This window comes from Anser cygnoides, chromosome 5 (assembly GCF_040182565.1).
Source record: "Anser cygnoides isolate HZ-2024a breed goose chromosome 5, Taihu_goose_T2T_genome, whole genome shotgun sequence".
In the NCBI taxonomy this organism is placed as follows: Eukaryota; Metazoa; Chordata; class Aves; order Anseriformes; family Anatidae; genus Anser; species Anser cygnoides.
The window spans coordinates 12,771,913-12,798,732 of NC_089877.1; the positions used below are offsets into that span (position 1 = coordinate 12,771,913).

The 26,820-nt window shown below is 36.8% G+C and overlaps 1 protein-coding gene across 40 annotated transcripts in view; it reads left to right on the forward strand.

Moving 5' to 3' along the window:
* Positions 1 to 21,417, forward strand: part of MADD (MAP kinase activating death domain) — a 67,052-nt gene extending 45,635 nt beyond the window's left edge. For 21 of the 40 annotated variants that reach the window (XM_066998026.1, XM_066998028.1, XM_066998038.1 and 18 more), the window contains 13 exons: positions 927 to 1,085; positions 2,827 to 2,935; positions 3,489 to 3,551; positions 3,919 to 4,039; positions 4,845 to 4,950; positions 6,106 to 6,216; positions 7,154 to 7,261; positions 7,346 to 7,510; positions 8,846 to 8,918; positions 9,309 to 9,415; positions 14,106 to 14,175; positions 18,985 to 19,031; positions 20,661 to 21,417. In XM_066998026.1, the coding sequence (XP_066854127.1) occupies positions 927 to 1,085; positions 2,827 to 2,935; positions 3,489 to 3,551; positions 3,919 to 4,039; positions 4,845 to 4,950; positions 6,106 to 6,216; positions 7,154 to 7,261; positions 7,346 to 7,510; positions 8,846 to 8,918; positions 9,309 to 9,415; positions 14,106 to 14,175; positions 18,985 to 19,031; positions 20,661 to 20,768 (1,347 nt within the window). In that variant the 3' untranslated portion in view covers positions 20,769 to 21,417. The remainder of the gene's footprint in view (positions 1 to 926; positions 1,086 to 2,826; positions 2,936 to 3,488; positions 3,552 to 3,918; positions 4,040 to 4,844; positions 4,951 to 6,105; positions 6,217 to 7,153; positions 7,262 to 7,345; positions 7,511 to 8,845; positions 8,919 to 9,308; positions 9,416 to 14,105; positions 14,176 to 18,984; positions 19,032 to 20,660) is intronic. The other 19 variants (XM_066998041.1, XM_066998043.1, XM_066998044.1 and 16 more) reach the window with 4 other exon arrangements.
* Positions 21,418 to 26,820: the final 5,403 nt, after the last annotated feature.

Consider the following 26,820-nt stretch of genomic DNA (forward strand, 5'->3'; position numbering starts at 1 on the left):
GGTTGCAGCTACGAGTGTTGAAGGGGCTGGCTGATACTGCTGCAAGGCCACACTTGATTGTCTCTGAGCAGTTATGGTGATTGAGAGAGGTTCCTGAAGACTGGAAGAGAGCAAAGAGAGAAGCTGATGGAGAAAATTCTCCTGTAAAGCATTTCCAAATACATGAAAGACAAAAGTGATTGGGAGTAGTCAACGTGGATTTACAAAGGGGCAATCGCATTTAACCAAGTTGATAACTTTAGACAATGAGAAGACTAGCTTGATGTATGAGAGGAGTGGATGTGCTTACTACAACTTCAGTAAAGCCCTTGACACCATTTTCCATATCACAGACAAGCTGAGAGAATTGGGACTCTTCAGCCTGGAGAAGAGGAGGCTCAGGGGGAATCTTACTGATGTGTATAAATACCATATAGGAGGAAATGAAGATAAGGGAGCCAGACTCTTCTCAGTAGTAGTACCTGCTGTCAGGACAAGAAGCAATCAACACAAAAGTCAAAGCACAGAAAATTCCATCTGAACACAAGAAGACATTTATTTTATTTTCAGGGCAGTCAAACACTGGAACAGCATGTCCAAAGAGGATATAGAATTGCTGTGTGTGGAAATTTTCACAACTTGTTTGGACATGGTTCTCAACAACATACACTAGCTGACCCTGCTTGAGCAAGGGGGCTGGACTATAGAGAATCCTAACAGGTTGCTTCCAAACTAAACAGTTTCTTGGTTTTTCTGAAGGATGTGTTGAGTGTATCTTCATTTTTTACTGGGATTTTGTGCAAGAATAGTATCACTGAAAGAGAAAAGGCAAATGTGGCCTTCGGTTGTACAGCTTATTATTTTATGCCTTAAGAGGAAACATTTTATAACTTTTCTCTCCACAGTGTCTTGTCTGATGAAGATAACAGCTTTATTTTTCTCCACAGGTTAGTAACAGCTCTGGAGAGACATTAGGAGCCGACAGTGACTTGAGCAGCAATGCTGGTGATGGCCCGAGCATGGAAAATGGTGGCAATCTGACAGGATCCAGGGGCACTGTGTCAGACAGTGAAATTGAGACAAATTCTGCTACTAGCTCTATTTTTGTAAGGACACTGAATACATTCCTTTTTCTTTTAATTTTTGTACAGTAATCGTGTTCATTTTAGTGAATGTGTGAAAGAGGTTCTTTGATTCTGTTCTAAGGGTTAATCAACAATGATTTACAATAACAAGATATTAAAGAATTAATTATGTTTTGTATGGATCCATGTACCTTTCTTCATACCCTGTGCAATATGTGGTTCTTTGAGAATAGTCAGTTCACCTCTCACACCATGTTACAGGCTCTAGCAATATTTGATTCCACCCTCATTCAATATTACTCTCAACCCAACTGTCATTTAATTCCCCTTCAGAAACGAAACAGCTTCAAATGATACTGTTTTAATTTACTTAACTAAAAGGAACTGATCCCCTGCTTGTTAGGAGCAGCTCTTTGATACAAGGAAAATGATGACCCATCATCATAGGTTTAGCAGCTCTTCTGTTTTTTTGTTTTGTTTTGTTTTTGTTTTTTAAACAGTACTTTAAAACTATCTGAAATGTAGTCATAACTTTTAAATATCCTCTGCTAACTGGAAGATGTGTGTAGTAAAATTCAAGTAGTCTGTGAGCTCATTTTGTTTTTAAAGTCCTTGACTATTGGTATAACCTCTAATATAGATCTTTCCAAGAAAACAGTTATATACTTGGTTTGGTTGTCAAGCTGTCAGCCAAAAAAGAAAACAACTTACAATGACTAAAGATTGGTCTGGCTGTGTTTGTTATTTTATAATCCTGGTTGAATTACAAAAGCCTTTACAGGGCATCTAATTCAAATTTTAAACCACACGCAAAATCATTGTGCTTCATTGCAGATTTCTTCTAAGAGCAAGAAGAAATTGCTCTTAGAAGATGTACTTGTGAGATGTAACTATGTTATGTTTGTTTAGGTAGGTGTCTTGTCAGTTAATAAAGATTTAGACTTTGAAAAAGAACAAAAAAAAAACCACTTCCAGTTTTCTTCATTTTTCCACTTGATTAATGAAACTAAATGGAATTTAAGACACCTCTGCAACAGGTTTAGAACAAAGAAGCCATGTGTATGTGATTTGTGATGAATGTTGGGTATTGCAACATAGTTTACCTGGTGGTAGAGAAATAAATGGGCAACTTTATTATTGCCATTTCTGCTGGCTAATAGTCCCAGCATACAGTTCTTCAGACCAGCTGGTATGTAATCATTTACTAAGCATCAGTAAGTTGACCGATCCTTTACGAACGGCAAATGAAAGATAAATGTGCGAAGTCTGAATTGGAGATAAAACTCAGGTAACCTTATTCTGCTTGTGAATATTAATTTTCTGTGTTTATGCAAGAAGGTTACATATTTTTTCCTGCATTTCTCATTATCTGTATAACGATAGTGGTATTCCACTATTTCCTGAAGAGTGGGAAATATTTACTGTTAGAGTTTGGGCAAACTTAGTGCAATAAGTGTGAAATGTGGAAGATAACAGAAGAGGTTTAACAGTTCTTTCCTTTGGTCTGGGATTGTATTTTTTGTGTTTTGCTTCAGTTTTTCATCAGGGAAGATGTTTTGCTTTCTCTGTTTAGATTTCCCCTTTTTTTCTTTTTTTTTTTTTTTTTAACAGAGTAATTTCTTTGTTTTATCAACATTTGTGGGAGAAGTGTTTACGAAATACAACTTGCAAACTCTGTCTGTTAAGTACAGCAGTGGACTGCAAGAAACACCCCTGCAGGTTGCAGAATTAAATTGTCTGACACCTCTTGTATCATTTTCAGGCAAAGTCTCATAACCTGAAGCAGAGCGTGAAGGATAGCAAAGGCAGTACTCCAGGGAGAGTTCCAGAGGATGGGAACCAGCGTGTCTATCTCTATGAAGGACTTTTGGGTAAACTATTTTCGGGGAGGGAGGGCGAGGGGATCATTTAGACTGAAGTTCAGGGGGAGTCGCGTCTGGGTCAGACTGGAATTTATGCATTACCAGAGACCATTTTAACCACCTTCTGTTCGTCCATGCTGATAAAATAGGAGGGTGCATCAGGGCATTCAGAGTAAAGCAAAGGATTTGCTGGGGAGATGGAATAAGAGATGGGTGACTGGAGTAGTTTGCATAAAATATAGCTTATCCCAGGCTCTTGTTATTCTTGAATAAGAATTAGTTCTTTAAACTGTTGGAAGAAGGGGAGAAGGATCTTAGTTATGCACATAAGGCTGAAATGTATTGCTGAGCTTTTACAAAAGACCGTTCAGTTTAAGTCTTCAAATAGAGGGCTACTAAACTCATGGCTTTTGAACATGTCCATAAATTAGCAGTGTATTGGCTTTTTATGTTTTTTTTTTTTTTTAATGTATATCTGGACTTGCTGTTAATCAAGAGCTCTCTCTTCCTCTGTTTTTTCATCCTTTCCTTTTACTGTTCCTACCTGCATGGAATGGTGCAGGTAGGGATAAAGGATCTGTCTGGGACCAGTTAGAGGATGCTGCAATGGAAACCTTCTCTATGAGTAATAATCTCATCTTTCCACTTCTGTGTGTTTGCTGTGATCTGTGTTTGTGTGAGATATTCTTGTCGCTTTCAGGCAGTGTTAACAATATATGGAAGAAAGCATTCTCCTTAAAGAACAGGGATAAGAGGTTCTTTAAGGTTTTCAAAAAATTATGCTGTGAATTAGAATGAGAGATGTCTTTTCTTCTACTTTACACTTTTTTTCAGTTGTGATATTGCTTGTGATTTAAAGTTTACTTTTTTATTTTAATAATGGATTTTTTTGTGTGTTGGCTTATAGTATTTTCAAGGTTTGGGAAGGAAAGAGAATTGATCTTAAAGTATTTGACTGGAATAAATGCCCAATTTTTCTATGCATTGCACAGGTAAAGAGCGCTCAACTTTGTGGGACCAGATGCAGTTCTGGGAAGATGCTTTTTTGGATGCTGTAATGTTAGAGAGAGAAGGAATGGGGATGGACCAGGGACCTCAGGAGATGATTGACAGGTAAAGTTCTCGGTAGACCTTTTTTCCTCCTCATTATTTCACCTGGGGCTTAAGCAGTAAAAAGAATATAATTTAAGTTCTGTTGCAAATGCTATTGCCACTTTGTAAACCTTGTTACTGTCACTGACAATTCCAAAGTGAGGCTTTTGTCTCTGTGCTGGTCAGCATCTCCTGCTACTGAAATACTATCTTCAGGCTTGACTTGTTTCTCTTAAAGCTCATGGAGAGGTGACATTTCCAGGGAAATAGGTCATGTAATCATGATCACACTATGAATAGATGCAATAGGCTGGATCACTAATAAAGCAAAGGATTTATTTGAACAGATGACAGTATTCTGGAATAAAGATACCAGTGTGCGGGGTGCTAGTTTTTGGAAAAATAAACAGTTTGAAATCTATCTTAGTAGAAAAAGAGAGGACCTGCACACTTCCTTCATGAGTTAAATGCAGCTGCAAGGCAGAAGTAAAGCTCTAAAGGGACTAGCTCTTGTTTGAGTTGTATGTTCTTCTTCTAGCAGTTGTCATGAAGCTGCAGTTGTGGAAAAGAGAATATGGTTAAGTCCAGTAGACCACTGAGAACTTTACCACTGAGTATGTATTAGTTACTTGAACTAGATAATAATTAATGGCAATGTTTAAGGTGATCACAACAATTCAGTGGAAAATGCCCATTCGGCATAGTGTTTTTGGAGGATTTATTTGCCATGCACTTTTTACAAATAGTGTTCTGTCCTCTGCCAGTGCTGTAGTGAGTTGGATGAAGAATGCCTGTGAGCCTGCTTCAGATCTAGCTCTTCTTGCAGGTATCTTTCCTTGGGAGAACATGATCGAAAGCGTTTGGAGGATGATGAGGACCGCTTGTTGGCTACACTGCTACATAATATGATTGCTTATATGCTTATGATAAAGGTAACTTTTTTTTAATATATCACTCCTCATATTTAAGCAGTATGTTTTGCTGGTGTTGTTTTGAAACCGTACATCTCTTTTCAGAGATCAGAACAGTATAGTAAAAAATAATAATACAAAACATCTGATCTTAATGAAAAAATTATTTCAGAACGTGGAGATTCTTTGAGTTTCATTGTCTGAGTTTAAGTAGTCCTATATAAGTATGCATATACACTGCTATTTAAGATAGAAACTTCTTAGCCCTACCAGCACCTTTAAGTGGACATTCTTGCACTCAAGAGCATGAGTTCTAGATAGAGAGCATCATCTAATCAGATTCCCTTACAACTGCAAATTCCAGATCTTCTTAGGGAAGTCAGAGGTGAAAGGAGGATATGGGCAGGTTGCAAATATGCACATCAATATGCAACTCAACATATAATTTGCAATGACTTTTAAGCAACCTTTTTTTTTCTCATTCAGTGGACCTTAATACTGTAGGTGGCTACTAATAACATCTTTCTTTTAGTTTGTGTTACTTCTTAGATAATGCAAATTCTCCATCAAAAGTCATTGGAAGATCAATCTTCTAAAATTTTTATCATGTTTGGAACCACCTGGAGTACATCATGTTACCAGGACAGTCCTGTAACGGTTTTGTGCAACAGCCTGACAGTTAGACTAGGTGTACGCAGGTGATAGTTTGAAAACTTTTTGTGGTGTAAATGAGGTGAGACCTCATTCTGTAGTAATGAAAAGATAAGAATGTCTGATATCCAACCAGTGGAAGAAGTTATTTTATCTAAATTTTCGGGTGGGGAAGGAGATATTGATTTTTTCCTGATATAAATGGAATGTGAAGGTAAGTTTTAAGATGGCATTTGAGTGTATTTGGAATATCAGTAGTTGGAAGTGGGGGGTAATGGAATTTCTGCTTTGTTGTGCAAGAGTAGGCAGGAAATCTGCTTAGCACAGTACCACTTACACCACTTTTCCCAGTTGCTGGGCATATGCAACTTCTGTTGGTACTGCTGGGCTAAAGAGGACCTAGCATGGTTGAGCTGCAATGAGCAGTCTTAGCAATGGAAACCAAAATACGTTGAATTTGGGAGACATGAGGAGTTGCCTGTGATTAGAGAAAAGTAAGTAACTGTCTTTATATGTGCTTTCCAGGTGAATAAGAATGATATTAGGAAAAAGGTGCGTCGTCTAATGGGAAAATCACATATTGGATTGGTGCATAGCCAGCAAATAAATGATATTCTAGACAAGCTTGCCAATCTGGTAGGTAATACAGTGGTGAGTGATATATCTGTGGGAGTTCCAGTAGAAGGGGAAAAAAAATACCTCAAAGTTCTTCTGTAAACGCTCCGCGATACTAAGATAAAAGTATTAAAACCAAACTGGATTATTAAAAACTGCCTTTACAAGTACAGCATAAAGACTACGATTATATGACCCTATTTATAATTTTATATGCAGTAATCAAACAAAACTGTGATATAAATATGTATAAACATGAGATTTCAGTACTAGAGATCTGTGCAACCCTGATGTTTTCTTAATATCACTTTTATTGAGGGGAACCTTTGTTCATACTAAAACTGTAGCAAGTGTTTAGTTTTCCATGGGTCACCAGGTCGTAAGGTTTGTCTGGATCAGTTTTTATTCAAAACTATTCATGTTGTCAGCTACAATGCAGAGTAAACCTTGCATTCTGTGTTGCTCATTAAGAATATAGGCTAACAGTTAAGTTAATAAAACTAGAGAGCTTTGAACACAGCTTTCACCAGAGCAGATGCACGATAAGCCTTCTGAGAGCTAATTTTCCAGAGCACTTCTACAACTGGAACTTTTTTTTTTTTGCATAGAAAGGATGTGAAATTCTCTTATAGTTAATTGGAGGAAGAAGCAGACCATTTTACTGCAATATTTACAGTAATTGGCACCTGAACAACACACTAGCTCATACTGAGTGTGGTACTAGCAGCTTGAAGTTTGTTCTGTGCTGTGATAACTCTCGTAGTCGCTTTTTTTGAAATTGAATTTAGTGCAGTATCTTGCCTAAGGCTTTGCACAAAATTGCCTCTGATCAGCTGTATTAAAAATACTTTTTTTTTTTTCTTTTGTTTGTTGAAAATGCTTCTAGTGTCACCTACTGGACATTTTTCAAGAAAATTGTTTTCAAAGTTCATTCATGATGGCATATTTTCTTATCTAGAATGGACGGGAACTCCCTGTGAGACCCAGCGGCAGCCGCCACATCAAGAAGCAGACTTTTGTAGTCCATGCTGGGACAGACACAACAGGAGACATATTTTTCATGGAGGTAGAGACAAGAACAAATATTAATGCAACTAGTAGCATTCAATAAATAGTATTAGAAATCTCATCTAACATCTTGTGCTCCCAGGTGTGTGATGATTGCATTGTGCTGAGAAGCAACATTGGAACTGTGTATGAACGTTGGTGGTATGAGAAACTCATAAACATGACTTACTGTCCCAAAACAAAAGTTCTGTGCCTCTGGCGGAGGAATGGTCAGGAGACACAACTGAACAAGTTCTACACAAAGAAGGTACACATTTTATTTAATAATGAGATAAGTCAGTGCAGAACAAATATATTGGTATGTCATATTCCATGTTTTAATCAAAGAATTGTATTCCCTCTCCGGTACTGATTATTAAACTGCAATGGCTGTTTAACAGCACTGATACCTGAAGCTGGCATTATACTTCATCATTTACCTCGAGGCCATAGTACAGCAGGATGTAATTTAAAAAAAAAAAAGAAAAAAAAAAGGTAGCTTTTACTTGATTTTTTTTTTTTTGAGGAATGCAGAGTCTAGTGTCTGACTGAATTCTGATCCATGAGGGAAAACACTTCAATTACCAAATATTGAGTGAGCATGGAAGCTTACAAAGATATTCAAAATATTGTGGTAGATTCATGGGGTAAAGCTAAATAATACTTTACCTTAGTAATGGATTTAATTGTGTTGATTTTAACGGAAAATCCAAACTGATAAAATAGATGAATTTTTTTTTCCTTAGCCCATGTATGATTTTGCTGATTTCATGCATGTCTACCTTCTCCACTAATTTGAGGGCCATTTTCTTCGCCTTATAATTATTTGCAAATATAAAGAAATTGCTTTAAACCTATTACAAAAAATCAAGCAACTCTTAAACTCCAGTAACGCCTGAACAATAACCAGCAAGCAAGAGGTAAAGATTTGCAACTGCAAGTGATATATTGAAAAGATACTATTTTTGAGGCAAAGGAATTAGATTTCTGCTTCAAAAAAATATTTTTACATGGACCAGGTAATCATAATGCAGGCGTAAATACAAAGAGAATGACAAAATCGGTACACTACAGAAGTTACTCAGAAAGCTAACTGTATGTATTTGGGGCCTTGGATAGAAATTTATCCTAAATTTTACTCTGAGATTATGGCTTAACTATCATTTGATATTAGAGAGGGGAGTTGGAAGTAGATAAATAGAAGAATGTGGCTTAAGGAAATTGACATAAATAACGAATAGATAATTCATATGAGCATTACCAGTAACATTGATTTCTGAATGTGAAGAGAAAGGGGAGGGATTGTGATACTGTTTTTAAGCTTTTTCTGCACTAGGAAAATGAGTCAACTTGGTTATATTTTTCATGAGCATGTGCCATGGCATGAACTATTCACTATAGCTTGGGCAATTTAGCTGTGAAGTAGTTTCCCTGTCAACTTAAGAAAAAAATATAAATGCAATATAGTAATTAGCTGTGGTTGAATTTTTACAGGGTTTTGCTGTTGTGCACCACATGAGGCTTGTTCTTTTTGTAGAATCTTGCTATTCGCTTCCTTTGTAATGTGGGAAAATAACATTGTTTTACTCTTTTTATATGTTAGTGTCGGGAATTATACTACTGTGTAAAAGACAGCATGGAGCGAGCAGCAGCAAGACAGCAAAGCATTAAACCAGGTACAAGATCTTACTTGTTGGGAATATTTGTTGTTTAATCTGCAGTCATCCAGGCTTTGTTATTAATTTCTTTAAACATAAGGGCCTTTAGTTGGAAATTTGAGAATAGCTTTGTACATCCAACTGTATGTACACAGCACATAATGTTATCATTAGCTTGCCCCCATGTATCTCACTCTAGATCCAAGCAAAAGCAAAACACCTGTATAGTGTCGTATTTAAAGTGGAGTAACTACCAGTAAAATCAGAACTTGAAAATATTTGAATATATCATGACTTGGCTGACTGCTTTCTGTTTCTTCTTTTCTTCCCCTTTTCCCATCCCACCCTCTCTCTGTTGTGTGTGTGTGTGTGTTTGTTTGTTTCTTTTTCTTTCTTAACATATCACAGGCCCTGAGTTGGGTGGTGAGTTTCCTGTGCAGGATATGAAAACTGGTGAAGGAGGTCTTCTGCAGGTCACACTGGAAGGAATTAACCTGAAATTTATGCACAGTCAGGTATGAGGGAAATAGATAAGATGACTATGTGAGCATGAAGCTTTTTGCAGCACACCTGCATCTGTGTTTCCTCTTGCCAGGGTATCAGCAAGAACAGGGGATAGTGTGATGGGAGTTGATGGGAGTAAAAAGTGCACGTGTATATTTACACAAAAGCACACATGCACATTTTTACATATATATAAAAACACACTGAAATGAGATCCTCAGGAGAACTGTAATGAACTGGGAAAAAAAAAATTGATACAGGTTTCAGCTTCCTGTTTCTGGTGGTCAGAATTGTGTAAGCACAAAGCAAATGGTAGTGGGATATCAAGGGAGAGAAAAATTGATCACTGGTAATCTAAACTGCCATAATGCATCACATCGTGAACATATCCTGGTGGCATAAACTGTCAGCCTTAGAGATAGTGTTTGAATATTGCAGATGGAAAAGGTGACCTATGTTATATGAAGTCTGTCTCGTTTTAAAAAATGAGGAATCTGTAGAATTTAGTATGAAAATAGAATGAGAAAGTGGCTGTTGCTGTAATTCACAAAAATAAGAATGAATTATTGGTTCTTTTTTCCCTCCAAAGAGCAGATTTTGTAGGCATAGAGGAAACACAACTAGAATTGCCATTTCTTCATTTTTGTGGATGTTGTTTCTGTTGCTTCCTTTGATCCTTGTTTTTTATTTTGCTTTGTGTTTTTTTGTTTTGCATATGATATTAAATGCATGCTGTGCTAGACAATAGAATCCTCTTTTAGGAGAAAAAGAGTGCGTGTGTGTGTGTAAGTAACAAAAGCTTCTGTCAGTCCTCTGTGGAGTGTTTTTTTTTCCTTTCCTTTCCTCTTGACTAGACTTTTCTCTCCACACAAGCTTTGTTCTTCTTTGAGTAAACATCAGTGTAGATCCCACTGGAAGTGCACGTGCTTCTCAGAATCTTTATTTAATACTTCTCTCAAGATCACGGCATCGTCATGTTCATATATGCCAGTATAAGGACTGGAGTGTTGTGAACCTCCTTAAAGTATCTTCTTATTACCAGGGTAGAACTTGGACTACAGCTGACCTACTGTTGTAGTATTTCAAACCTGCTCTGTGATGAAACAGCCTACCTCTATGACTTTTTTTTTTTTTTTTTTACTGAAAGATTGGAATGAAACCTTAGGGAAACCTAGTGCTGATTCTTACTATGGGACTGAAGGGACCATTAATGGTTGAATTTAGCATTACAGTCAATGAGTCCTGTGTTACCAGCAGCACTCCTAGAGTATTAGCTTTATCATGTCCTTTCTGATAGTGAATGTTGTTCTAATTTGCTGTCAGTGATGAAAATCAGTACATCTTTTCTGAAGGATGGTCTGTGCAAATGGACAGATGAGACCCATGAAATATGCCAGCTGTCTTCCCCACCTGTAAAATTATGCCGTCTCTTCCTCCACTTTCCAATGAGGCTGCGGCCAGATGAGTTCCCATTATTTAGGATGGATATTGAATACGTTGAACTCCTGAGCCTATTAGATTTATATTGTCAACTGGCAAGGGAATTGAGTATGTAAGATGCATCCTGGTTTTCCTCCGTATCAAAATGGAGTGTCTAGGTAGACATCAAAAGTCTGCCAGTTGAGGGTCTGTAAAGAATACACAACTGTAGCATTTATGTAAAGTACTCTTACTAGTTGCACCATACAGAAATATCCTTTTCAATTCAATCATCTTTGGAGCTAAAGGATGCTTGCATTCTTATTCTAATACTCATCAATCAGATTGATTTAATAAAAAGTCTGCTGTTTTAGATAAACTGTCCTTTTCATTTTTCATTTAAATGAAATGGATTGCTCCCTAAGGCAGTTAGTTTCAGAATATGGACATATGTGATTAAAACCAGGAACCTATAGCTATTTCTCTTTGTTGAAAACTGTTGAAACTGACCAACCAATGGCTACAGGACCTCATCAGACACAACTCTGTCTTCCTTTCTTTACTCCATATCCAGGCCCTGTTTTTAGCCTTCTTTCCAAGTACTCTTTTTTGGCAAGACAGCTTGGAAAAAGAAGGGTTTTCTGTTGCTCCGCTTGGTTGGAAGTCATAGAAATAATACAATTAGTTTCAGTGTTAGAATGGTGCTGGATTTCATGAAACTTTTTTTAAGTCTCTTGATCTGTAGCTTGTGTACATTAGCACTGCTTCATATGAATTCCTCTGGAAATGTCTTAGATGCATGGTGGGCCAACCTATTACTGACGCATGATAGCTGTCTTTAGCATTCACAAATTGTCTCACCATACTGCCAGTGCACATAAGTTTAAGAAGAAAAAAATGTTGAAGTCTATCTGTGCCTAGCAAGTCAGAGGAAGTCCTTCTGTAATAAGGAGGAATCAGGTGTACCTGTGACATTGGCAGGCTATTCACAAAATAACAAGTTTAAATCTACAAATTATAATATTGGGTAACTGTCCCAGTTAAGAATTTGTCTGTGTCAAAAATAAATGGAAGTTTAATATGTAGCAGGCATATGCCCACTTACAGTAGGATCCACACTGAATGCTCTGTCTTGAAGAACCATTTTCCCCAGGGTGAGTAACTCTTATTTCATTTACACGCTTTTTTGTTTTCTGACTGAGAGAAGAGCATCTCTGTCCCTTAAAGTAGTGACAAATTGCCTGTCAACTGATATGTCTTCTGAAAATTGGTAACTTAATATAATTTTGACAAATAAAATAAATTCTGATATGGCCCATAACTCCTTATGCCGCACTCCCTAATGTTATGCTCACATTATGACAATCTGGGGCAGTCAAGTCTTTCATCCAACTTTACTGTTACCAAACAAAACAGCCAGTGTTTCACCTGAGCCTTTCTATTTAATTTTTGAATTTTGATTACTAGCAAAAACATCTTCACAGAAAATATTACAGAAAGAGTAAACCAAGTACAATAAAGAAAGTGTTTTGTTATGTCTGGTTTTCTTTATTGCCATCCCTCAAAAAATGTTTTTGACCGACTGAACTGATAAAGACAAGGGTGAAAACTGACAAAAGGAAAAAAAAAATAGGATTAGTTCTCCTTTCCTTGAGTGTGTCAGTATAAATAGAAGGCAAGCTTCAGATTTTCTGTTTAGGTACATCAGAAGTTTAGTTTTTGATACTGATCAGAAAACATCCTTGGAGTATTTGTTAGTTCTCTGGTAGTAAAAATAACTTGAAAATCAACCTGACTTGTCTCAAATACATGGTGATGATCACGTTTACTGACTTCTATTGATACAAATAAGCCTGTTCCTTAAAGAAAAAAAAAGGTTTCTGGTGAGCTTTCTGGTGTTGACTTCCTTTGCTTTTCCTGGGTAGTATATCATCTAGGGCTACATGTGTTTTGTTACTATTGGATTCAGAAATGTTGCAGCGATTTCCTTTCCTTTTTTCCCAAGACAACGTAGTGTATCTAGTAACTTTTTTAATGAGGTCCTAAAGTTATGGCTTCATAAGCATGTAGGAACTGAAAGTGTCAGTCCAGGCTGTTGTAATATAGTCCCGTAAGTGCGTCTTTAAGGTACTGGAAATAGACTCACTCTGAGTGTTAGTGCAATGTTAGTCTTGGTGTTTCTGTTGCCTTGAAAAAGCAAATGTATTAGAATCTGATGTGTGGATTTGATTCTTTATGGCACTTTCTACAGTTTCTTTTGTCTGTGTATTTGCTGATCCTTTTGGAACTGTGCATACGAGAAGGGACTGTTTTATATTGTGAAACATATTGGATATTGAACAAACTTAATATGCTCAGAACTTGTTTATTCATGCAATCTTGTTGTTTAGGTTCTAAGCTGGAAAACTTAGTTCTGTAGTTCCTTTTTTTTTTTTTTCTTTTGGGGTTCATGTTTGTAAAAAAAAAAAATGAGTTAAAAGCAGGTTTGTTTTCTAAGTGACTGCCCAGCTGACAGTGGCCATTTGTGAAGTGAGCGTATGATAGAGAAGGGCCCAAATGCTCCCATGCTGCTTAAAGCAGAACACTGATGCTGACTTTTAAAGGAGACAGTTTCAAGAGCAAGTAAGCAGGTTAAATATCATAAACAGCAGTAAAATCTTAAATGGTGCAAGGCTGTCAGGGAGGAGGGAGATTAGTAATTTCTCATTGGATTAAATTTGATTACTGGATAGGTCAGGAGGGCCAGTGTCAGGGTGGGAGGTGTAGTGTCTATAACCTGCCCTCTGTGCCGGAGGAGGATGCATGGAGGGGCAGAAACTGGGATGGATCAGAGGCTACAAATGATGTCAAATTTGGGAGCTGGCTTTTTTCTCGTCCCCCTCTTCTGTTGTATTTCAGGTGTGTTGGTATTCTTTTTTTTGCAATAACTCATTTGAGTGCCTGAAGGGGTAGCATTGTTGGATATGTCAGAGTTACTAACTCCTTCGTTTCTCTTCCATGCTTTCTCCTCCTGCAAGGAGCGGAAGGTACTTCATCTTCTGCTGTCTTCGCTTCTTAGCACTTTTAAGTTATTTGTTGATTTCTAGCATTGTGGCAAGTTTGTCTTTTGAATATTTATTTCACCCTTTATTTATATATTAAACTGTAAATGAACTGGTAGTGTATGCTACAACACTTCAGGTTGTATCTGCTATGGTGATGTTTTTGTTTAATTTTGGGTTTTATTGTTTTTATTTTTTAAAAAGTTACTAATTTTGTGTTATTTTTCTCCTGTTTTTGTAGGTTTTCATAGAGCTGAATCACATTAAAAAGTGCAATACTGTGCGAGGAGTCTTTGTCCTGGAGGAATTTGGTAATTACATTATTTTGATATTAGGTCTGTACTCACATGGCAGTAACTCAAATTTCCAATCTTCAGGTTCAGAGTTACACTGCAGTTTCAGAAATAGAAGAAGAATGTAGATTGCACTTAGAAGTTGCCTAACAGGGAGATGAGTGACAATGTAAAAATTTGTGTGTTGATTTTCATCATATTAAGATTTGTGGCCTAGGTATTCTTTGTTAATAGACAAAGAAGATGTTCTGAGTTTTGTGAAGCAAACAAAACAGCAGTTAATCTTTGATCTGTATAAGATTTTTCTTTGGTATGTTCCTTTTTCTGATTCTGGGAAATCATCTTTTTTAAGCAAGACTTGCAGTTGATCTTTCTCAATACTGTGCTTTCATTACAAAAAAAGCATTGCTAAAAGTTTCTCCTTCACTTTGTGTGGAGTTTAATTTTTGGTTTAGATCATCTTTTGTAAGGTTGCACATTAGACTGTGTGTGGCTTTTGTTTCAGAGCATAACTAGCAAAGAGTGGTAAAGATTAAGGATAGTAGAGAATTTGTGTCATTTAGGCGAGTTATTGCCATTATCTATAATCTGCCTACAGTCTAGTTTGGGGAAAGTTCTGGGTTTCTTTTCAGTGTTAGTGTCAGTCAGTCTATACTTAAATAGTTGTCCGAAAAAAAGAAAGAGTGACTTTAGATGCAGCTCTCCATAATAATTATCCATACATACGCTTCTCTTGAAATACTCCCCAGACCTTTATTGATTTATTCTTCCACCTATCTGCGATACAATTTACAGATTTGCATACTTTGGCTGTTAATCAAAATCTGTATTTGGAGCTCTGTTTACCGAGACTGATTGTTCTTTGGTGCTGTGAATAGAAGGTTCTTACTGATGGATTCTCTCTTACGATGTAAAAGAAATTTAGTGTGAGAGTGCTGGAATTAATGTCTTCATCCTGAATAATGTGTTGTCTCCTTTTGGTGATACAAAATTATAAGGTATTCAAATTATAAAACCTTTCTGACAATTACTGTTTGCTTGTTTTTTGCCATAAATGAATCTAATCTCCCAGAATTTTGGGATTTCAAACTGTGAATAGTTTTTCCCCTTGTCTGAAAATGTGCATGGTTCAAATGATCAGATTAATGAATTTAAGCACTAGAAAATTTTCTGATAGTTTAAATGATTGATGATGTCTGCATTATATGGTTGCATGTTCCTTTAGTATCATGTTTTTACCCTAATGGACATGATTGATTTTACTTTTGATAGAAGCTGCTTAAGGTGGTAAAACTTTATTGATGGATTTTACAATTACGAGAGTTCAGAAGCCATAAAATTAGCTCAAATCATGGCTTCAGCTTTTCCAAGAAAAGAGATTGGATCAGAAATGAACCTCAGGTCAATTTTGGAGACCCAAAGTTCTATCTTAACTCTAAGTGTTCTTTAAAATTTATTTAAATTGCACAAGAAGAAAGACAGTGTTTGTTTTAGGTATTCCCAATCAACTTCTGTTGATGACTCTGTGATACAACTTCTAGCCCCTAAATAATAACCATAAGGAAAAAAAAAACGTTGTTTTACAGAAAAATTAAGGAGCTACTGTAAAATCTAGATATATGATAAGGAACTTAGGGAAGGGTATTTTTCAGAAGTAAGAGAAACAAAATTGGGAGGTGGATGCTACAAGCAAAAGCTGAAAAATAACTTATAAAATAAAAATACCCTACTCCCAGAATAGAGGTCACAGACAAGAACCATTTTAAAGATACTAAATGAGATTTACAATTTGCCCATCCAGCTAATAAACAGAAGAAAGGAAGACAGATGTTGCAGAAAAGCTAAGCTCTCCTGTAGTGCAGAACTGAGCGATTATCTGAGGGCTGCTCTTTTGATTGTTAAAAGATGAGAAGACGTGTCTGTCTGTCCTGTTCAAAAGAAATCAACATTTTAATTTAAAAGTGAATCGATAGTGTTCACTAAAAGGTTGCATGGCCTTCTTAAAAATGAAGTTATAAAGCTGTGTTTAAACATTGTGAACCTTGCAATGCGATTTCACTATAGAGAGAATATACTGAAGTAGTGCCTTCTCTTAGAAAGGTGGAGTGTGCCAAACATGTACTCCAGTCTGATGGGAAATACTTCAGTGCAGGATTTTATTTTGTTCTGTGAAGCGTAAGTGCTCCAACTGTAGCTATGACACGTCAGGAAATTAAAGGTCAGTCTGTGTAATGCTGGGCTTATATGGCAGCATGAAAATTGGAATTGTGATTTCAGAGCAGGGTGCAAAGAGAAGTTCAGGAATTGTTGCCCACAACAGGAAATGGAGATTTAAAGTAGGTGAGGAAATGTGAGGTTCTTCCCTCTGGAATTTGAGTTACTGCTGTGTACTTGTGCTTTACTTTCTTGTGGCCCCTTCACCGCGGCTACTATGAAAACCTTCATTCTCCAGCAGGTAAAGTGATGTCCCCTGAACTCATTCTATGGTAGTGCCATATTTTCATTCACAGGACCAAAGGCTGCAGGATGGTGCTTAATAACGTACTCCCTTCATCCACTTAGTTTAACAGCATTAGGAATAAGTTTTAATGTTACAAGAAAAGTACTTCTGCTAATCTCTTGAGTTTTGGGTGGGGTTGCTTTTTTTTTTTTTTTCCCCCTTCTGTATTCTGCAGGGGTAGTGCTTTGACTTCTGTGGGTGTAAATCCAAGCCCACTTTTTTATTCTTCCTAACCCAGTCCTTTCAGGAGAATTTTCCACACTGAAAGGACTGTGAAGGAGTACTGTACTTAAAGAAAAGGCAATTTACTGACTGCAAAGTGAGAAAGATGGTACCTTGCCTAGGTGCTCTCCTGTGCCCTCTCTTCCTATTCTCAGTTATGATACGAGACTTTACAGTTTCCCTTCTCTCCTTCCCTTGTGGCCCAAGGTCCTTACAGCTTTCCCTTCCTGCTTTTTGAAGAGTATATGAACAGTTATATGTTATTCAGTGGGCAGTGAGACTTACACAGCTGTAAAAATCCTACCCTATTTGGCTGTGCACCAGCCTCACTCCCACCTTTACCCCCTGGTGACATGGAGTTAATTTGGAACATCTGGTGCCAACGGGTAAGGTAGCTTGGATGTGCACCTCCTTATCTTCCCAACTCTAGTTACTGGTATCACTGGGGCAGTGCAGCCTGGGTGTGCACTTCCCCTGTTTTCAGTCATTAATGTAACAGGCAGTCTTTCCAAGGAAACAGAACTGAAAAATCAAACAAATATTATATTACTTCTTAAAATCATACTCTATATTTTTCACTAGATTTTTTTTCAGGAATGACAATACCATGACATACTAGAATTGGTAGGCACTGGTTTGTACTTTGAGTACCTTCCCAAACCCAGTCTGCACTGCCTACTTTTGGCCCCCTAGAGCGTGATCTGTCTCCCTTTCCAACATTTAGCTGTGTCATATAGTTAAAAAGATGACATCTGCATGGATAGGCTTTGTTGTGGATTTTTCTTAGTTACTCATACTGAACTCATCTGCCTCTGTTTCTTTTCTTGTTATTAGTACAGTGTGTAATAAATCACTTACCCTTCCTCTATGAACCTGGTATGATTTGGTTTTGCATAATTTCTATAGTACTGCTTCTAAATTTTTTTTTGTTGTGATACAGAAATCCCATGGCAAATTTCAGCTATTCTGGAAGGGAAGTATTCAAAGTTGGTCTTGTTATTACGCTGATCTTAACATTTAAAATTTGCCATTTGTATGTTCTTAAATGTGGTCTTTGTTCTCTCCTGGTGATTTCCCATGGTATCTGTTCACAACAATATTTGTAGACCAAGTGTGAGGTTAAAGGCGCAGTTCGCATGCAGTGCACACTGATGGGATGGTTACAGCTCACTTTTTTATGCATTTCACAGTTAGAGCAAAACACAAATTTTTCTTTAGCTATATTATGTTCTTTAGCTATATCATGTTCTTTCTTACTGTTAGTTTGAGGCAGTGCAAGGGAGCAACATTAAATTTTCTGGATAATAGATTTTTCATCAGTGCCCTAATCCTCTTTTTGTATAAAATCTGGAAAACAAGTCGAGCCTGGTATTTTATGAGGATCTGTAACTGAAATCCATGTTTTATTTTAAGGCAATTTGTTCAAAAGCAAAGAACATTTTCAGTATGTCAAGTTAAAATGAACAAACACACACGTCCTAAACAGGAAAAAGACAATATTGAGAAACTCTTGTGAAATACAGATGGGAAACAGTTTTCCAGTTTAGAAAAAAAAAAAACAACAACTCCCTAATTTCCTTTTTTTTTTTTTTTCTTCTGGATTTCACTAGGTTACTACCAGAGTGTCAAACAGCTCTTTTGAGATTTGTTATTCAGCAGGGAAGGTTTCAAACATCTAAAGGGTAAAATCTTTGTGAATCAAGTACTGACAAACTCCTATGGAATTGTTGGTTTGTTCCATTGCAGTAGGCATTAATCATATTTTGCCATTAATGTTGCTGGCTAGCAGGAATAAGTATTATTAGAAAAGCCAGAGTCTTTAAGAACCATCAAATATCTATTGCGATTTTCCAAACAGAGACAATGAAATATTTTGCCAACCTGAGTAATTCATTATGACATTACCAGTATCGTCAAGGACGTGTAATGTAAGCAAAGAGGAAAGAAAAAGTATCTAGAAGTGAGGGATAGTGAGATGCCCTGTTCCTGCACCTGCTGTCTGTGTGCATCCCTTCCCTTTCCTATGGGAACATTGTGCTATTTCTTTCCCTTTTTCCTCTCGTTTTTTGAACTTTTTGTTTTGTCTCTTGCCCGTCCGGTTTTAGTTCCTGAAACTAAAGAAGTGGTGAGCCACAAGTACAAGACGCCAATGGTGAGTCAACTGTGATGCCTTCTGGTAGTTCTTTAGAGGATATATCTTTATATTGTCACATGGAGAAAAGAATTGCATTGAGATTGCAGGATTTGCAATGCTAACACTGCAGTGAAGCACAAGCTTCTCTTATGTTGCCTTCCCTTAATTAAAACCCTTGTGAACTTGTTGATTCTTGTTCCTATGACACCAGAGAATCTCGCAGGTAATGTAGAAAGTGTGGTCTCTTTCACTAAATAGATCAAGCCAAACCAGCTAGCTTGCATCTTTAACTTCAGCACAATATGCTATTGAAACTGTTAAACTGAAGACAGTGCAGAACACAATCCATAATCCACAGAGCAGATGGAAAAGGAAACTAATTCCTGGGCGTAAAATGATTGCTAGTTTATGCTAGTTTATGAAAAATTCCATTCTCTTCATGAAAGTAAGCAGTAAGACAAGAGATAATAATCAGGCTTATATGTACTTAGGAGGAGGAAACAGACACCAATGATTATCATCATAACTGAAATTTCTTCAGTTATTTTCTCTGTAGTGTGGTGTATACATTTGGTAATTGCATGGAAGCTGACAGTCCTTCAAGGGGGAAAAAAAGCAAGATACTTGAAGAAGGAAGAAATGTGTTATAAACAATGTTCCTAGAATATATGTAATTTAAGAAGCAGATAGCTGTATTTTTTAACAAGCCAGTTCAATGAAAACGATGATAATTTACAGAAGCATTTTAGCTTGTCCTATAATACAACAAAGCATGCTGTCATACATGTTACCTTTACAAAGATGGTAAATATAAGCCTCAGTATACAGGACAAGAACTTTTCAGATCACCAGGATAGTCAGTATTAAAACTTGGTTATAGACTGAGTTTGTCTTACGTTCACTGAATTGTGCTGCCAGTTGCATGCTGGACAAGGATTTTCTGTTAAGTAATAGTAGACGTCATCATTTAAAAGCATTATTTGTAAATCTTACTAATGGTATGTGAAAGCCTCTGCTCTAAGACAGTGACAAAAACGTTTGATATTTTTTGTATGAAACATGCAATGTTGGGTGTTGTTTTTTAATATATATATATTTAAATTTAAAAAAAAATCCCAACTTTTGTTAGCCATGGATTCACTAGGTTTGATTAACAGATAACAGGGATTACCAGTCCTTGTACCTTTGAGCATAAAAAGATTACCATTGTGAATAAGGAAGAATCCTACCATCTCATTGAGTCAAGGTATAGTATTGGATGTTTAGTTTTACAGGTTTTTTTCGTTAGTTTTTTCAACCCCTCCTAGAAAAATGCTTTTAACTTCATGCAACAGGCCAAAAGCAAATATGTAGAATGTTTTTGCTAAAGCACTGGCCAACTTTCTTACTTAGTGTACTAGTCTTAAAAATTATGAGTAGTCATACTATCAAGCAACTAACACTTTTATCCCCAAGGTGTTTTGTTTGTTATAAGGCTTGTCTTCTCTATTTCAGTTAGAAAGTAGCATGAGACACTTATTCCAAATTTTGTTTGTAGCAAGAGTATTTGTCCCATGAAGGCATACAACAGAATACAAAATGTGCAGTGGATTTTATAAAATGCTAAATCATCTGAATTTTGTTATCTCCATTTCTAACTTCTTGTAGGCTCATGAGATCTGTTACTCCGTGCTGTGTCTCTTCTCTTACGTGGCTGCCATTCGTGGGAAAGAGGCAGAAAACAAAAGCAAACCACCTCGGCCAGTTTCCAGTTGATCATGATATTGGGAAGTACCTACCCTTCGGCACACTGACGTGCTGCAGTATTCTCATTTTTACTGCAGTTACTGGATCTCACTTTGCTGTCTTCTATGAGAACTTGATTATTTATGTATGACCCTGCAAATCTTTCCCCATAGAAAAATCTAAGACTTCATTGCTCAGTCTCCTCCTGAATTCATCCTTAACAGAGTTTTTATATGAGCTGTTCATCAGACAATTTTGAGCATCAGCATCCAGCTGTGAGTGACCTACTCTGGCCATTCCTTGGAATTCCCTTTTTCTTAAGGTGGCTAACATAGCCTGAGTTCAGTTGTGTTTTTTTGTTTCTAGTGGTACTTGTTCCAAATTTATCACTTTACAACTGCAGGCTTCTGCTTTCAAATTCTCTCATGTGCACAGTGGAAGCAGTCTGGTCCTGCATGTTGTTTAAATGTAACGTTTTTATTGTTTTCCTTCTGTGTTGTTCATTTGTACCCACCAACATGGAGTTCTTTTCACATAGTTCTTCAAACCCTTTTGGTAGAGATGAACAATTTAGTTACTATAGTCTTAAAATGTCACGTGACAATTGAAGTTTGGCTATTAAATTGCTCCGTATGTGGAGATGACTGCTTCTCAAGTGGGAAAAGGAGAGAGAGAGAGAGAAAGAAAAACTCTGAAGGTAGTATATTGTGAAAAACCCTGACACCCCATAAATTATGTGGATTTTCAGATGGGAGTTTAGGTAATACTTGTAGACATCTCAGCAGTATAGTTAATAGATATATATTGCACTACTAAAAGCAGTTAATTGCAGGGGGCAGAAAATGGAAATGTAAAATATGAAAACATTATTGGCAGAAGCACATGTCAAACCAATGTAATTCTGGGTTCGTAACTATATCCTATATAAGATATTTCTATAGCAATGTACAGAACATACTCAGAAGCTCAAAGGATTATCCGGTCTCCAAAATTTTTAAGCTATTGCTTTTTTTTCAATCTGTACTTGTATATCAAGGAATCTTGCAAATACTGGGTTAATGCGTAATGAAACTCCTTCGGTTAAAATTATCCATCACATTCCTTATTTAAAGTAGACTGAACATGAATGTTTCTTGCATCCTGATTTTGTTCTTGAAATGTACTGCACTTGTATGGAAAGCTCTTAGGATGCTGCGAGGAGAGACTGTCTGGAGAAAATAATGTTACATGTAAAATACCTGGAAAAATGCTCTGATGCATACTGATGTATTGTACGTTTTGACGTAGGATTCTGAGTAAATGAACCCAGAAATAACCCTGTTTTGGCTTGGTCAGGGTCTCTACCATTTTGAATGGAATAAACTAATAATGGGTGAGGAAAAGATGTAAATATTACAGTACCACATCTATTTATAGAAACTGTACAGCTGTCTGAATGTGAAAATAAAATGTCATTCAACCAGCAACTTGTTTTCATCCTCCTGTGCTTTAGCTTTTCTATTCATGCAACTTACTCTGAAATTAATGTAGTTATATACAAAACACAACATACACATACATGAAATAATGAAAAAGAGCAAACCATGTACAGAAAATTACATTTCTTTCCACATCAGCAGTTGAAACTTGTATTTTTTTGTTATTGTTTTCTTCTATCGTAACATCCATGTAATTTGTATTAAAAAAGTGAAAAACATAGGAATAACATACACATCTGAATTACTGATATATTGTTTGTGGACATGCAAATAGAAGCAAAGTATAAATGATTTTTCATACTTGCCTAGTAAGAAAGCAAAACTAAAATTAACAAACCTTGAATTTAGCTTGTTTTCTTTGATCTTTTGAGACTTTAAGTTTTCCTTATGGCAATACTGGAATTTTTAGCAAATGTTGTGTTCTTTATCTTACTATGCTACGAGTTGAAATCCTTCAGTTAAGACTGAAATCATGTTAGACTGCATAAACGTTCCACTAACTGCAATGCTAGGTCCCATTTAGGTAGACAATATTAATTTAAAAATTTTAAATATTATGTTAGCAGGCCTATTGACACACTCAAACCCACTATAAAGAGAAGAATAAGGTTTTAAGTAACAATTGATGCTGTGCATTTAATTGTTATCTGCAGCACCCTTTTTCCCCTGTAAGAGCTGTCTCTGTGTGGAGGTATTTTTGTGTGACTGAAAATTACGAAGTATAATCTTTTGGAGCCGTGCATTATAGACTGATGAAAAACTTCGGTCCCAAGTAAGACTTAGAAGGGCCTTATAAGAAAAACTGCCTCCTGCCCCTTTCAATAGCATTTTTGTTACAGAAAGCTGCGGCTTAACAGTTGCAGAGGTTGCTGTTCACAGGCAAGAATCAGTAACAAACTCTGCAAATGGGCTGACATGGGGGTTTTGGCCTTCAGGTGAGAGCAACTGAAGAAATTCTTGAAATGTATGAAATCTTTCTTGTACTTGATGATGTGTAATTGTGCTTGGCAGGTGTTTTGCTGAGGGAATGTAGCCCATTCATCTGAGATAAAGGCATGCCGTACAGTGTTTTGATTACTAAATACTCATTGCGGTTCTCTGGAAATCTAATACAGCTCTGGAGGTCACATTTAAAACTGGCCTAAGAGTGTAAGTCTTTCAAAACGCAGTCTTCTATCCTTTCCACCTTAGCTTCATCACTCCTAAATGTTGAAAGGTATGTAAACTTTTCTTTGGAGGAAAATAATAATTACAGCAATTTGCATGTGTTTTGTCATGTCCTACTTATTTTGATCTTTAGGTAAGAATTTCTTAGTAGCCATAAGCACTTAGAGGCTTCTAAGCCTTCCAAAATTAAATGGAAGACTGAATATTGGTAGTAATAAATAGTGCAGGAATACTCATGGAACAAAATGTCTTAACCTACCAGTTTTACCACTAGGAGGAGCCCGTGACTTAGCGTTACAATATTTTAAACTGACAACCTTTTTATTTTAACACTTGTGATATTTCCAAGGCTCTTACATAAATAGCAAATACATTAATTATGTGACAAAGACTGATGAACTTGCCTTAAACCTTAAGGCAGTTGCTTGTCCTGAGTTTTCAAAATGACCAGTAACCGTTCTCTGCAAATATTAATGTTTGTGACTGGTCTTCCTGGCAGTTATTCTGGAGTGGATCTTAAGTGGAGCTGGAGTTCCTAATTATCTTTCTTTGGGATTGCAGATCTTCACTGTGTTGTTCCAAAAAGGTGCCTTTGTTTTTATTTGTAAATGCAGTGTTGATTTCTAACATGAGTAGACCTAAATTTTAAAAGATTAAGGTGACTGTCAGTCAGTGTCACAGTGGTGGTATTTACTAAGTGATGATCACAGGTATCTCTGGAAAAACCGTGAAGTTGAATGTTGAGGAAGGGGTTCATTGCTTCAAGAAAACCACTGTAAAAACTTCCTACACCCTGATTACTAGCTTCAGATATACCTGGCCCTCCTACTTTGACACTTTCACCACAGAAGAGCTTGTAGGATAAAATATAAAATGTTCTTCTGGGCACTCAAAAGCTAAATCGCTAGTAGATGGAAATTATGAAGAATTTAGTTTCCAACTAAAATTCTTAGTGATCAGAGTGGACGGGAAAATGTGGCTATGATTCTAAGCTATCTTAGGAGCCTTTATGTTATAAATATACTAAATATAAAAATATTTCTAGAGCCATGCTACTTATGCCAGAGAAGGGCTTTTGGTTCCCACTGAGTGTATCACTAATAAGGAAGCAATTGCTAATATTGTTTATAAGGAATGGAAGCAAACCAGCCACTCGCCCCTGTGTCATAGACTGTTGTTGTCATTGAATTCAGAACTAAATGAAAATAGAAGCTCAGCTTCATAGAATGGTTTGGGTAGGAAGGGACCTTAAAGATCATCTAATATCTAATTCTCACAGAGAGCAATATTTAGATCCCACTTCCCCTTGATTGCCAAATGGATTGAAGTTAGAAGAAGTTGCCTGTGAAATGAGTTCCTGCTTCTGTGAGAAAAATGGCTTCTGCACTGCAGCAGTGGTATTTAGGAACTCCAAGTCACTGCTCTTAGACAAGCAAAGTTCTGGTGAAAAACATCTCCTAGCTCCTAAAGATGTGGGAATAGAAGCAAGAAGCAGCCACTTTACGCAAAGTGGCCACACAAGGCAATGCCAAAAAGCATCTCACTCTTCCAGAATTCACAATTTTAGCCAGCCTTGCTTCTCACAAGGACAAGACATTTCTAAACAGCTGAGTGGGGTTATTTTTCCTCTGTTACCTGCAATGGCTTTTTGTGCAGCGCTGTCTTATAACGTTCTTATAGGATGTTCAGTGTGAGCAAGAGCTTTGAGTTCCTAAAACTGTTCCTAGTGCTGATATTCAATAAAATAGTAGAAATAAAACAGTAGAAAAATGCTGATGCTTTAAATAATAGTAGTATATGATTGCTCTTTCCAGCACTGTATCCGAAGGTTTGAAAGCTTTACGCTGGTGATGAATGAGGTTTGAGTGCAGGTGAGTACAAGAAAGGACCTCTTTCAGGCAGATTCTGTGCTCAGATATGATAAAAAACAGCTCAACGGTTACACCAAGCTTAGTATAATCGTAAGTTGATTTTCTGTTTAGTTGTGCTTAGTATAATTGTAATTATAATAATTGTAATAAGGTAGTTTTCTGGTTGCATGTGTGCAAAGCTTTGAAACTTCTGAGAAGTAGCAGTTCTAGCACTGACAAATTTTCTTCCAGAACAGCAGTCCTACAAAGAAAGAACCACATATACAACAGCCAAGGGCAAGTAGCGTTGCTTCTATTTACAAGTTACTATAGTGATAAACGTGGTTTAGGAACCTATATAGAAATAGAAATCCCCTTCTCCTAAAATAGCAGTACGTAAAAAGGAACAAACGGTGGCAGGAAAAACACCAAGTAAAGCTCTAAACAGTTGCTTCCTTTAAGTAGATGAAAACTCTGGTTCTGTATTTCCGTTCCTTTTCTTCCACTCTTTTTTGCCTTTTCATTTTCCCTCAATAATGCCAGTGAGCACCTATCTTTATCCACAGCATTCTGGGTGTCAGAGCGGTCTCTCCTACCCTTTTCTTACAGTTTCTCTGCTTTTTCCCTTTTTACACTATTTCCCCACCCTAATTTCTTGGATTCCTCACTATTTCCCCACACCTAATTTCTTGGCCTAGACTCACTTCAGCCACTCATTCTCAGTTTCTCATCAGATGTCTCTCTCTGTTTAGTGTTTTATCATCCGTTCTTCTCACCTCTCTGACCATCATGGTGTGTAAATCATGTTCCAGCCTCTGCACAAGCAGTCCGGGCCTATGCTCTCTTGCTCATCTTTCTCTGTCCTCTTCCAACTTCCACTCAGTCTTTTTCCTCTCTCCCATTCTTACCAAGCTCTCTGTCACCCTCCTTTCATCATCTGTCATCCCTCAGCCTCAGTCTGCTCTTACTCCTTTTGCATTAAAATGAAACTATTTGCAGTGGAGTGCTAAAGAGTGCTATTGAGGGAACAGAAAAGATTTTCTGCTGATCAGCTACGGCTCCCAGCAGCAGCTTTTCCTTATACGTCTTGGAAACTGTTCAACCATTTCATCTGATATTAGAAATAAATTGGTCTAAAACAGAGTTGTAACCTCAAAAACTGTCTAAGTTGTTAACATTTTTTCAGTGATGAGGAGAGAAGTGTCATACATTCTGAACATAGAAATTTTTGAAGACTTTTCTCTGGTCAAAATCTATTTTTTTTTTTTTTTTTAAGGCAATGTATACATGAGCCAAAGTAGAAGAAAATCCTGGATTCTTCACTTTTTTATTTTTCTTCTGATTTTTATGTATGAAAACTAGTGGTAAACAACAAAGTCATATTTGAGAGTTATATTAGTAATTCATCTTTTTTGTGATCATGCTTTAATAGACCTGGTTTACTGGAGCAATTATTATCTTTCATTATGACAGATACCAAGCAAATGCAACCTTCATAAAGGTTAAGTTACTTTCATCTACATCCTGACCTAATGTATTTGGGTCCCACAGTCTATACTTCCAAGCAAAACAGTTACAACTACGTAT